This window comes from Podarcis liolepis, assembly GCF_965112155.1.
Source record: "Podarcis liolepis genome assembly, chromosome: 2".
Taxonomy (NCBI): Eukaryota; Metazoa; Chordata; class Lepidosauria; order Squamata; family Lacertidae; genus Podarcis; species Podarcis liolepis.
In genome coordinates, this window is record NC_139555.1 from 90,458,255 (window position 1) to 90,472,380 (window position 14,126).

The 14,126-nt window shown below is 41.5% G+C and overlaps 1 protein-coding gene across 3 annotated transcripts in view; it reads right to left on the bottom strand.

The window, feature by feature from the left end:
• Positions 1-14,126, bottom strand: part of GRM7 (glutamate metabotropic receptor 7) — a 392,717-nt gene that overhangs the window by 135,945 nt on the left and 242,646 nt on the right. For all 3 annotated transcript variants that reach the window (XM_083491455.1, XM_083491453.1, XM_083491454.1), the window contains exon 5: positions 8,167-8,307. In XM_083491455.1, the coding sequence (XP_083347581.1) occupies positions 8,167-8,307 (141 nt within the window). The remainder of the gene's footprint in view (positions 1-8,166; positions 8,308-14,126) is intronic.

Here is a 14,126-nt window from a genome sequence, read left to right on the forward strand (position 1 = left end):
TTGATTGGCCCTGTCATTATGCAGAGTGAAGCAGCTGCCTCAGGCAGCAGGCAGGGCTGCCTCAAGACATTTCGGCACTAGAGGAAACCCCCAAAATGGCTCCCTGCTCTCTGCCAGGAAAGAAGAGTTCAGTGAAGATCTACATTAAGAACAAGGGGGAAAATAAAGATTTCCATTTCCTCGTGGGTCCTGCCACCTGAGGTGGTTGCCTCACCTTGCCTCATGGGTGGGCCAAGCCTGGCAATGGATACTGGAAGGTGGCAATCAGGACAGAGCTGTGTGTGTTACAAAGCCTTCCCTGTGCTCTCTAACTTAGGTTGTGGTCCTCATGTGTGAGGGATGAAGCCCCATCACCAGTGTTGAAGTAAGATTCAGCTACTCTGACCAGCTTTTGTATGTAGAATGGAGAGAGGCAATGTCATTTTCTTTGCTTCAGGCAGCAAAATATATTGGGCCAACCCTTCAGGTTGGGCAGACCCAGGGCTGGATTTAGGTTTGATGAGGCCCTAAGCTACTGAAGGTAATGGGGCCCTTTATATGTCCAGCTGTCCTTTGTCAACAACAAATTGTCACTGTTTTTTGTGTTGAATATATGCTATATGGCAGGCATCCCCAACCTGCGGTCCTCCAGATGTTTTGGCCTACAACTCCCATGATCCCTAGCTAATAGAACCAGTGGTCAGGAATGATGGGAATTGTAGTCCAAAACATCTGGAGGGCCGAAGGTTGGGGATTCCTGCTATAATTTATGGACCTAATAGATATCTAAAGCCATTTGCGAATAACAAATAGGAGCCTGCACAACACAAAACACTGTTGCTGTATGTAGGTTTTATTTTATTTGTTTTTTATCTTATATTTTGGAAATGTACATCCAGTTTTTTTCTCTTTAATTTTTTTGGGGCCCCCAAGAGAGTGGGGCCCTAAGCTAAAGCTTGTTTAGCTAATACATAAATCAGGCACTGGGCAGACCTGGTTAACTCCCATTTATTTCACTGCATGTGTTTGGGTGTGTAATCCTATACACACAACTGAGAATAAATACAATTTAACTCAATGGAGCTTGCTTCTGAGCAGGCTTCTATAGGATTGCACTGTAAATCTCAGCAACTGAAATCAATAGAAATCAAAAGAACTTACATTTGGTAGTTGGCTAATTCCCAAGCTAAGAATGATATACGTAAAGACTAAGGCTTTCAATCCATAATAAAACATAAAACATCCCCCAAAGTATTATTTTATTTTAAAATGGACGTGTGATGTGCTGGAGAACAAAGAGTAATCATTTGTAAGGATTTGTAATATATAGTTCGGTGGGCAAATAAATAGGCCAAACAAACTCCCTTGATGAAATCTATGTATTTTAAACCTAGAAGCATTTTAGTAAGAAAAGTAGCAATCTTCAGTACTTGCCAAGTTCTATCAAAAAATAAATAATTGCTGCCTTTAAAGTTGTCATTTAGAAGCACACACTGGACTGAAAGCTGCCCTCAGGCATGTACACACAGCTCCTACTGTGTTTAATGTGAGTTGTGCATATTTATCAAAAAAAGGAATTTGACCCATTACAAAGCTTTTTGCCACTTTCAACAAAAGACCAACAGCTCTCAAATTCAGAGTAGCTATTTCTGGATTCTGAAACTCGGGAAAAAACCTTACACATATTTCTCCAGACTGGACTGTATTCTTATAAAAATCAATAAGCGTATAAGGGTGTGTACAAGACACAAGATTCAGTTTGTACTTGAGTCTGTCACTTTGAGAAGCAGCTCAATATGTTCTGAGTCACTCTGTGGTATATATGTTTACAAGTGTATAAGAATGGTTTATAATATTTCACTCCCCTTTTGATAGAAGGAGATAAAATTCTCAGGAACAGCAGTCCCTCCAGATTAGATTTAACGTGCCAAATTCCAGGCAAATGCACCCAGAGCTTTGTGGGGGTGACACACACACACACACACACACACACACACACACACACACTTGTTCCAATGTTAAGGTAGGTAAAAGAGGAATGATTTAAAACCTTTCCCACTGTTTTGAGGGCAGTTGGTCTGGAAATTAACATCTGATACTCTTTTAAATGTGTTTCTGAAAGGGCTTGCGGGGAGGAGAGGTACTGGTTTATGTGGGGGTTTTATGTTCTTGTTTTTATTATGCATTTTGTTTTTGTTTGTTTTTTGTTTTTTTAAAAAAACTTGTATTTTCATGTTGTGAACCACTTCGAGATCTATGTATGAAGGGCGGTAAAACAAACAAACAATCAAATAAATAAACTAACTAACCAACCAACCAACCATAGAAACATGAGAGAGGTGCCTCTGAGAAATCAACCAGGATGCAAATTAATGCATACACAGGATTTTGTGCTAGGAGTTTTTAAAGATGATTTGGGCAGGAGGAAGAGATTAAAAAAGAAACAACAAAACACTGGAATGAAAAGCAGCTCACACTCCACAATTCTGCAACTAAGGTTGGGAGTGGAAGAATAGCACTTTAAGCACTATAGCCAACATTAACACTAAAACAAGAAGGAGAAGGAGAGAGAAATCATTAAATGAAGTGTAATGTTTGCTGGTAAATGGAAATTGGTTTGAACAGGTGGGAAAAACCCTGGCTAGTCCACCTCTCTTTTAAGTGCCCTTGCTCTGTAAAAGAGCAAGGAGTGAGCAGGTGAAACAAACTATCAAACTTCCATCAACATCCCTCCTCCAAATCGCTGCTAAAATTATTCCCTCTGATTTAAACCTAGGCCTCTTTGTCAAGATGAGTGACTTCTCCTCCTCCTCCCCACTTGAGCTGCGCAAGAGTGTTTCCGCCTTATAGTCAGCTTGGTTTTGCTTTGAACAACAAAATGTCTGTTATGATTTCTTTGGTGTCCAAGCTGACAGAGTGAGACATGAGGCCCTTGTGTGGTGCAGGGTGGGCACTGCCAAAAAGGAAAAAAAGTAACCTTGGTTCACCTCCTGCCTTAGATTTCAAGTTTCAGAGCCGCTCTATATGCTGTCAAGGCAGGTAGACAAATTCCATTGTTTTTTATTTTCTGTTTAACAAAAAAAGCAGCACATAAGCATTCATAAAGGTAAAGGTAAAGGGACCCCTGACCATTAGGTCCAATCAAGACTGTCTCTGGGGTTGCAGCGCTCATCTCGCTTTATTGGCCGAGGGAGCCGGCATACAGCTTCCGGGTCATGTGGCCAGCATGACTAAGCCGCTTCTGGCGAACCAGAGCAGCGCACGGAAATGCCGTGTACCTTCCCGCCGGAGCAGTACCTATTTATCTACTTGCACTTTGACATGCTTTTGAACTGCTAGGTTGGCAGGAGCAGGGACTGAGCAATAGGAGCTCACCCTCTCACGGGGATTCGAAAAGCTGACCTTCTGATCAACAAGCCCTAGACTCTGTGGTTTAACCCACAGAGCCACCCGCGTCATAGTTTACATTAAAATTATATGTCCATAAAAGGATCACAGTTTCCATTATTCCCAAACAAGAAATGACTTCAAGATGTTCACTGAATGTCATTTATGTCCCTGACAAATCTGAACCATTGAAAACTCAAAGGAACTGCTTTTGTTATCTGGGTTAAAAGTAACTATACACATACACTAGAGATTTCACTGTCTCACTCCACTCCAAATCCCACACTTAGACCAGTGCCAGATTTACGTATAGGCTAAACAAGCTATAGCTTAGGGCCCCACTCTCTTCGGCCTCCCCAAAAAAATTAAAGGGGAGAAAACCCTGGATGTACATTTCCAAAATACAAGATAAAAAAAAAACCCCTACATACAGCAAATGGCTTTAGACACCTATTAGGTCCATAAGTTACCATATAGCATATATTCAACATAAAAAACAGCGGCAATTTGTTGCTGACAAAGGACAGCTGGACATATAAAGGGCCCCATTACCTTCAGTAGCTTGGGGCTTCATCAAACCTAAATATGGCCCTGACTTAGACTCACAGTGCTGACACACACAGGAAGCCCCCACAACCGAGCACACACACACACACACACACACACACCTTGCAACCCCGCACAGCCTGACAAATGCTCCCCATAATCTCACATACTGCGGCACACTCTCTAGCAATCCCTTGCATCCCACAACCCATACAAACACAGGTATACATATTCTCGCAGTTAGGTTACCTACTGCACAATCCTGCAGATGTTCTGGACAGTACCATCAGCCCCCTCTGCTAGAATTAATAAGCCAGGGCAGATGGGTGTGTGGTTGGATATGTAGCTACAAACACCTTGTCCACATAAGCTGTCTGCATAAGCTGAAACTGATCTCAGAACAGCCCACTGACTATGGCCTTGGATACTTCATCTCAAAGAGCAAGAACTGCAGAGTCAAGGTCATTCTGAAGTCAAGTGACTTTATCCACAAATAAAACTAAGGCATACTTTCTCTCCAAGCAAGTTAAAAAGTGTGCCTTCCTGCAGCAGATTTCTCTACCTTCATGTAAACCCGTCCTCTGAAATATGCTCTGAGATTTGAATTATACATCATGAAGTTGCTTGAAATGTCACAGACTACATTTTCCCTAAGGTGGAATGTGCTGAGAAAGCCCCCTCCCTTGCTGCACCTTTTCAGATCTCTTATTTATTTCAATTTATAGCTAATATTCCATTATCAACCCTTGGGCTGTTCATTTGAGGCTTTCTTTTTCTCATTTTCCCCTCATTAGTTTCTGCCTTTCTCTAGGCTATTCTATGCAAGTTTTGTTGTCACAATTCTTAACGAGGACTGAGAAGGGCAGCTAACCACACACACACACACACACACACACACACACACACAGAGAGAGAGAGAGAGAGAGAGGGAGAGATGATAGATGATAGATAGATATAGATAGATAGATAGATAGATAGATAGATAGATAGATAGATAGATAGATGGAGTTGCTGATCTAGCCTAAAACTACGCCTCACAGCTCTGGTGTGTATGGTTTTGCATGGTTGTTTTTTAAAAAACATATCTCCTATAATTAATATTCATTTGCAATTATTATAAATAAGCATTTAGACCAATTCACACAATCCCAACACAAGTCTGAAATGTGGGCTAAGTGACGTTGGGCTTAGTCCATACTTGGGATAATATTTCTTACTCTGCTATTTTGGCTAGGGATAATTGAGGGATTCATTCAGTCCACATTTTAAAGCTAGCAGGCCTAATTCAGTTAATGATCCCCCCCCCCACTTCTCTCAATTTTGCAATACAGTTTTCGGCTCAAAAAAGTAAAATACATATTTGGGGTTAAAATGCATATGGAAATGTGTATTTTAGGATAATGCAGATACAAAAAAGTGTGTTTTACGGCAAAATGTACAGCAAACATGTAGAATGATGGATATGACATGAAACAAACATATGAGTGAACAAACACACACAAACTCTCTTGTATCATAAACAGATTTGTCCATTCTTGATTTTGACACTATGGTACATAGCTGCAACTGGAAGCAGCAGCATTAAAAAGGTACTATGTTGTCAACAAGAACACTACAACATAGAAACACAAATATTGAAGTCACAATAGTATGCATACTTTTCTGGGAGTAAACCTTATTGAACTGCTGAAACCCAAGCAGGGAGTTTGTGACATCTGCTCCTGTAAAGATCACCAAAGGCTTGAGAGAATGCTGCTGTGTTATTCTTTGGCCTTTTGAACCATTTATTTATTTCTAAGTATTTTAAAGAGTGAGTGCAGTGACTGAGAAATAATATATGAGTGCGGTCATTTTTTTATTATTTTTGAAGGCATAAATTTAGGTCCAACCACAATACTGTTGTTCCAATTTAAGCCTCTTTATTTCCACAGTAGACTAAGTTATGTGTTATTTAAAGGCATTCTTTTCCATAAGCAAACCCAGAGACGGAATCGGCCTTCTCATTTTGTTCTGTCTCCTCCTCTTGCCCCAGCTTCAATCAGGAGAATTCCCACAGAAGCCAACTGAAAGATGCCAGAGTAAGTAGGAGATCAGAACGGGGTGCTTACTGCCTTACATTTGTATGCCTGACACATTTCTTTTCCTGTTGAATCTCCATGGGGGAAAAACATACAGTGCTCTCTGTCTTTTACAAAATAGCTGCCATTTACGGCATCTCTTCCCCTAAGCAGCTCATTCTCTATACCATTAACTGAAGTGCACCTTCAGGCCAATTACAGACTCTGGTAATTAGAAAAGCTCTCGGAGTCACCTACCATCCAACAAGGTGACATTTAGGGTGATGTCACCCCAATATCACTTCATTATGCCTTGTTGAGCACAAGGCAGGCAACATTTAAGACGGTATCTAATGAGGGGAAACTGCCACAACTACAGTCAAATGTTTGGGCTTCCTTTTATAGGCATGCCATACCAAAGAAGCATGGTTCATTAAAGGGAGGGAGTTTGTTGGTACATTAAAGCAGGAAAACGCATCCAGTGGCACTTGAAAATATGGTCGCACTTGGATATATCTGCAAAGCAGACACAGCAAACACAGAATTACATTAGAACCATTATTTTATTTTTCTTGTTCTCTTGTGTATACAAACGGAATAAATCTCTCTAGTGTGGTGTCAGGCAGAAGACAAGACTGCACTGACTCGGACTGCCTGATACGTTCATCTTATTTCTCCCTTTGTGCAAAGCCATGTCCTAACAAAGTGGTAGTGGGAACAGACTGTAGAGCAAACTCAACTCTCGGTTTCAAAGGCAGCATTGATAGCGGCCGTGGCGGGAGTGTGTGTGTTTATATCACATCTTTACTACCTTGATCCCCTTTGGCAATCGCCCAGCCATAGGCTCCCATGGTGTTTTTGTTAACCGCTGCAATTACAGTAGGTTGGATCCAGAGTGTTACTTTCACAAACAACTTGTTTAATGTGCCCACCAGCCCTGCAGAGGTAAAAACTAGGCAAGAAAGGGATCAATGAAAACATTGACCCTGTGTGCATTTGCTGTGGGAAAAAAGCGAATTGCATGTTTGAGATCATTAGAAAAGGAACAGAAAACAGCCTGCCAATCTCACAATGCTTTTGTATAAATCTACAGTCTGACTACATTTGGAATGGTGTCTGTGCTCCCCTAAAAGGATTCTGTGAAGCTGGAAAAGATGGAGAAGAGGGCAGTCAAAGCGGAGGGTAGGACAAGGGATTTGAGCAACTCCACTTGCGCATGTCGCATATGTGTTGGGCCCCTTGACTGGATAGGCCTTTGGATGGGAATCTGCTAATGTTCTTAACGTAAGTAAGAGTATGCACACAGCTGTTAAAATAATCCTAATGTCACATTGGTGGGATTGAACTGGCACTACTGAGCTGACAGTGACTAACCAGGATAGAGATCTTGGGTCATGGTGCATAGCTCAATCAAAACATCACATGTGGTACATGCAAAAGCCTCCAATAGTACTCAAGCACAGGGATGCCCCAATGAAATTGATTGTTAGGAGATTCAGAAGAGCAACGCATGTCTAATTCATGGAATCACCAGAAAAATATGTTGATTCAGCAAATGCAGGTGGCTATAAAGGGGAATTGGAGAAATTCATGGAAGAAAGGTCTATTAATGGCCATTAAACATGATTACTGTATGGAACTTCTAGGTTTCATTCACACTGTGTAAAGAAAAAGACTGACTAGGTAGATGTTAGTCTTGATCCCAGTAGGGCTCCTCTTAAGTCCTTACATACATTCACATCTTAGATAGGTATCCCCCCTCAAAGAGAGATATATTCCCTACTCAAATCTATTTCAGTTCCAGACCAGGAGAAAGCAATGCTCTTTCCCAGATTACAACTTCTCTTCTATGAAATAAATGTATAGAGGAAACATTCAAAATGATACAAACACCTCTCTCTCTCTCTCTCTCTCTCTCTCTCTCTCTCTCTCTTTCTCTCTCTCTCTCTCATGAGCACAAAAATCAATGAAAAATGTCAGTTCCTAGAGGATGGACAGGCAGAAACAGAAAAAAGTGTCATTTTTACTTAATCTATTTCTTCTTCTTTGTAAGACTTGTGCTTCTGAGTTCCAATTTTTATAAAACAGATAAAAATTCTCTCTGTCTCCCTTTCCCAACTTATCTCCAACCAGCTACACAGACATTTTATGCCGGCCACGTACAGCATCATGGGAAGGACAAAGAGAATGAAATTACCCGTGCATTTACGATCTGTGTCTTCCTTTTTTGACCCACTAATCGTTAACTTGCAATTGAAGTTTTCTTCCCAGTATTCTGCAAACCACACATTTCTTCTGTTGTTCTCCAGTGTGCGGGAAGTAAAGTAGGTATCAAATCCTAAAAGAGAGAGTTGTTGTTGTTGTTATTATTACATATATAATTCATATACAAGATTGATGTTTTAGGACTTGCTACGCCTATTGCAAGGGGGAACGACATGATTCCATGACAAACCTCAGCCGATAGAGCTGTTTCAAAACATCCTAGCAAACTGACTATTTGTGAAGGGCTGGTGGTGGTCAGAGCTGAAACAAAAGTCTCTCATTCTTCCATACTAATAAATTTGGGAAGGGTTCTGAGGCTATGGACGAGGCAGGATTGCTTTAAAAAGTGAAAAATGTTTCAATTAGATGCTTGCTCAGTGGGTAGCTGGTGAGGGGAAATGATTGAAGAAGGTGAACCAACAGGGAACGGACCACAAATAGGAGCTAGAATAATGTGAGGCTCTTCTGATGAAAAGGGAAGAAGGATTTCAGATAGACAAAGGGTTGTGGGTGAAAGCATCTGCTGCTGATGATTGAAGTTCTACGTATAAGAAAGTAGACATTTACAGTTTCTAGGAAGTAACTATTGAAGATACTAAAATATAGCCATTGTGCACTTTGCATTTATCAACCACACTTTACAAGTTAATCATTACACCGTACATTGTGAATTCTCAGGACACAGCCAAAGTTACACATATTTAAATCTCACTAATTTCAGTTGGTGAGATTTATCTACCCATGAAGCTCTCTTATATTGAACTGAGTTCTTGGTCCATCTAGCCCAGGACTGTACTTTGAGTGGCAGTGGCTTCAGAAAACATTTTCTAGCTCTAATACCCAACTTTAATCTTAACTAGAATAATGGAAAACATGTTATTGACCGCTGAGCTATGGCCCTTTCCCCTGTCAGTTTTTCATGCTTCCTCTGACAATCTTTAAGGTCCAACGCCACTTAAAAAATCTCTATAAACAGTATCTCCTTTTAGACACTACTGAATAACTGGAAGAAATCTTCCTGTATCTGAGGTTCTGGCAAATTGTCCTTAGTATCAAACTTATGTAGCTTCTTGCACCATACAATAGTACAAAGTAGCTGAAAATTGTCTCATAACATGGAGAAAATGACTAGAGGTTGTGGTTGTTTTTTGGTCTCTCACTCTCTCATAACATTAGAATTTGTAGACACCCAACAAAGCTGAATGTTGGAACATCCAGATAAAAGAATTTTTTTATGTAGCGCATAATTAAAGTATGGAACTTGCTTCCACAGGAGGCCATGATGGCCACCAACTTGGATGGGTTTAAAAGAGGTTTAGACAAATTCATGGAGGAAAGGGCTATGGTTGGTTACTAGCTATGATCTGCTGCCATGGTTGAAGGCAGCAATGCTTCTGAATACCAGCTGCTAGAACCAACTTCAAGTCTGCCACGCTGAGGGCAGGTTTGAATGGGGTGGGTGTCTCCCTCCACAGAGGTCTCCATCCACACAGAGCCCCCAATTCTGCCTGAGTTGGCCCCACTGTTATCGCTTGACCAATCCCTATGCTATCTCCACCCCCTTCTGCCCCAGTTGAAATGAACAACTGGACTGCAAGTGCAGAAGTAGCTCCACCAATACTCAGCCAGGTTTGGGATTGCTCTGCAAATATGCTTTTAAGTCAGACACCTGAAGGACTCTAAACATTGTTTCCTTAAATGATACAACACATAAACAAATCTATAAATCTTAAAAGGAAGACTTAAGTGCAGCAACAGCGGTGTTGTGAACTGATTTTATAGCCCATCTCTATTGTTAATATAATGCATTTCTCAGGCCCTTATGGAGAAGCCCAGTATTATTCCCATTTTCCAGGCTGTAAGTGAAGTTGAGACACAGCAAACTTCCATTGCCACCAGGGAGAATCATCTCCAATTCTCATATCTTTCCTGTTCTAACTCTAACTGGAACACAGTGTCTTTTGCCTGCTGAAATTTGAGGAGATTCAAGCGAGCCTTTTATCCCATAAGTGTCTGCAAACAATAATATGAGAATACAATAGCAGTGTTGACAAGCCAAACAACACAGCTTGCCGCCCTCAGTTCTACTGCTTTACCACTTCAGTATTTGTTCACGCGTCCAGGATTTAAAGCAGTCAATCAAATGCAGAGAGACCTTTTGTAAATAAGAGGTATTGTAAATCAATAGATACATAAGCTAAATACTAGCTTGGTGTCAGAAAGCTGACCTTTATGCCTGCAAAAAAGAAAGCTCACATGAGAGCAGGCTACAGAGACAAGGAAGGATCACAATGTCAATGTGGGTCAAACACCCAGACAGCAGTCTCAGCTTGGGTGATGCTATGCTGACAGATACTAATGGGACTTCACGCAGCATGAAAGTGCAATGACTAGCCATGATCACGATGCTCTCAACACAAGCCAAGCATCTCAGGATTAGAAATCGCCTGCCAAGCTCAGTGGTGGTATCTATTTGGCTGCTTTCTAAATGAAAACTTGCTTCAGTCCATCCATTTTTTTAATTCCCCTTTCTTTGATTCCCCCCCCCCCCCAATATCACCTGCACAAGGAAAGTCAGTTCAACACCCACAGCTGTATTTTGACCCATCGTTAGATGGAGTTGTGATGGATTCACACAGCCTACTTTGCCACCTTGCAGTGGATCTGACACTTGTGAATGGTTTGGTGTGTATTCAGACAAAGAGCCAAAGACTGTTTACAAATTGCAAACATGGGAAAATACTTTTGGGGCTCTTAGTTATTAAGAGCACATTGGATTTTTGTTTTTTGTTTTCATGCTCTGCAGTGCTGCTGTAATAGGGAATGAAAAGAAACATATCAAAGACCGCTCCCCCCCCCCAACAAGTGGAACCTTTAATTAGATTGCAAGTGACCTTACAGTTCCTTCAGTATCTCAAATGATCAATACTGAAAAACATGCAGTATTGGTAACATGCAAATTGATTTAGTGAAATAAAAAATAAACAAACTAAAAACTGTTCATCTGCTGACAGTGATGCTTATTAGCCAGTCCATGGCTCCTGTACATAGTGAAAATTATTTATTTAAGAAAAGTTCTATACCTCTAAGTAGTTCACAAAATTGCACTTCTTTCTATATGTACGAGTGCACTTTTCTGTTGTTGCACAATACTTCACATGGTCATGGGCAGAGGGCTCCTGTGAAATATAGTGTAATGAGAGGCTGTGAATGGGAAGCCTAGGTGAGTCACAGAAGGGCAGCCAGGAGGGGTTTCTGCAGCCTTCCAGCTCTGCTGGTTCCTTTGCTGCAAGCTTCAAGGCCGCTGTCTCTGGCATCCCAATTCACAGGCCAGCCAGTGCATCTCCTGGCTGCTTTCTTCCTCTTCTGCCAGCCTGTGGCGACAGTGCTGCTGCTGAGAGCCAATTAGCACAAAGGGTTCTGCCTGGGCAGCAGGAGGTGCACAGCAAGTAAGGTGCTCAGAAGCAGCAGTGGCCATCCAACTGGAGGATCCCCATTTTTCCTACATCCTTGCTCCCCTGGTATTTATTTACTTATTTCTTTCTGCAACCTAGGCCCATTGTGAGAATGTTTTTTCCCCCCTCAGCCTTGGACACAAAAAGATACACGGTCACTGGGTAAAACAACATTTTAAATTTAGGACAAGTCTTTTGGATCCATACTTGAAGAACATTGCTCCCTTTGGGCCTAAATAACAACTGTAACCGCATAGCTGCATGGCAATATTTTCTTGTTGGTATATTGAATGTGAGCATTATCTCCTTCTCTTCTTTGCATTGATTTTGCATTAGGCTCTTGTCATTGTGAATCAATTTTGTGTTAGTTTGCTGCCCTGGCTCAAGGAAACATATAAACCACAGTCATTTTCCAGCTCAGTTTTAGAGTCCAGGATGCGAACAATGTTCTGCTTCAAATTATCTTCCGTATATAACAATAGCTTACTGTGGTGCAGCCATACAGACAGGCAAGATACTTCTCCAAGTATGAGCAAAGAGTACACACACAAACACCAGTTTATACCATCCCCACCCCCACCCCAGCCCAATACCTGGTAGGCTGCCGCCTCTCAGCAGATGATGAAAATGGCAGATAGGTTTGGGTAGAGGCAATGGGTATATTTGGATGCCAAGTCCACCCATGAATTGTTTTTATATCCAAATCTTTTTGTTTATTTTATTAAGACTATTTATACTCTGCTTTCATCTCAGGGTGCGTTACGGAATACAGAGGAAGTAAAACCGCAAAAGACACATTAGTAAATCATGAAACCAAATTAAGCAACAAGATCAACTGAAACTACAGAGCAAGCTGAGCCATCATAAATGGACTAATAATCTAAGGTTGCAACCCTAACCTAGTTCTTCTGGGAAGTAGGATCCAGCAGATCTCCAGCTCTGCCAGCAGGTTCCCAGCTCAGCAGGCATAACTCCCTCCCCACAGCTCAGCTGTTTTTCTTTTTCTTTGTCTATATCTAAAATAATAATAATAATAATAATAATAATAATAATAATAATTATTATTATCATTATTATTATTATTATTATTGTGGGTGGCTTACAGCATACATAAAAACATAGCAAAACATCAAGGATTATAAACCTCTCAATACAGGGCTGCCTTCAGATGTCTTCTTAAAGTTGTACAGTTCTTTATCTCGACATCTGATGGGAGGGTCCCAAAAAAGTATTGGTGCCAATGATGCTTCTAAAAGGAGGGCATTCCACAAGCCTCACTCACTGGATCATTACCTTGTCGTGGTGAGTGGGCTTGCACATTCCTATGACCCTTGTAAGCGAAGCCGTCAGGAGTCTCGTACTCCCAACAGGGTCACCCAAGGCAGTAAGGTCAAAGGGAAGGAGCTAGACCAAGAATGATCCAAGAAGTTATCAATGGCAGAACGGGCAGAAGATAACAAGTGGCATGTTACAATGGCTGTGAAGGTGGGGGAAGGCTGCAACAGATAAGAATCTACTGGTCATTGTGATATTCATGCCATCAGAATAGAGCCTTACTCCGAAGAATGTGCATTGGTCAGCCTCACTGATCTACACACATAAAACAAATTCATGCACAGGCATCTTCCAAAAACCCATCCCAAACCCAAACCCTCAAAGTCCCATGGCAACTGGCAAATGGTAATGGGGGAAGGACTGTGAAATCTGGAAGCCCCTAGTGATGAACCAACACATGGGCGATAGATAAAGATTCAGTCGCTCTGACTCAAGGAATGAGGCAGTTGAGCAGCTTGGCAGCTCTATCCATGATTTCTTCATGGAAGACAATCTTACTCAGCTATGAGTGATTGCCAAAGAAGAAGAAGGTTCCACAAGCAGAGCAATACCAAAGAGAATGCCTTTTGTTGCATCGTCACATGGTGCTCCTCATCAAGCAGTGGTACACAAAAAGAGCTTTCTCTAAAAGTCTTAAGGCATCAGCAGGGCAGGATAACAGGAAGACACACATTTTTATGGAATTAACCATTATTTGTGTTAATCTGCCAAACACAAGCATCAAACCATGATTTAAATCAGGCATTGTGCCAACGCTTGCCATGTGAATGCACATATAATTGTTAAATCATAGCAGCTAGGATGACCCCATGGAGCAGAGCACGCCAGGCACTCCTGTCTTCCACTGCCTCCCGCAGTTTAGTCAAACTCATGCTGGTAGTTTCAAGAACACTGTCCAACCATCTCATCCTCTGTCGTCCCCTTCTCCTTGTGCCCTCCATCTTTCCCAACATCAGGGGCTTTTCCAGGGAGTCTTCTCTTCTCATGAGGTGGCCAAAGTATTGGAGTCTCAGCTTCACGATCTGTCCTTCCAGGGAGCACTCAGGGCTGATTTCCTTCAGAATGGATAGGTTTGATCTTCTTGCAGTCCATGGGACTCTCA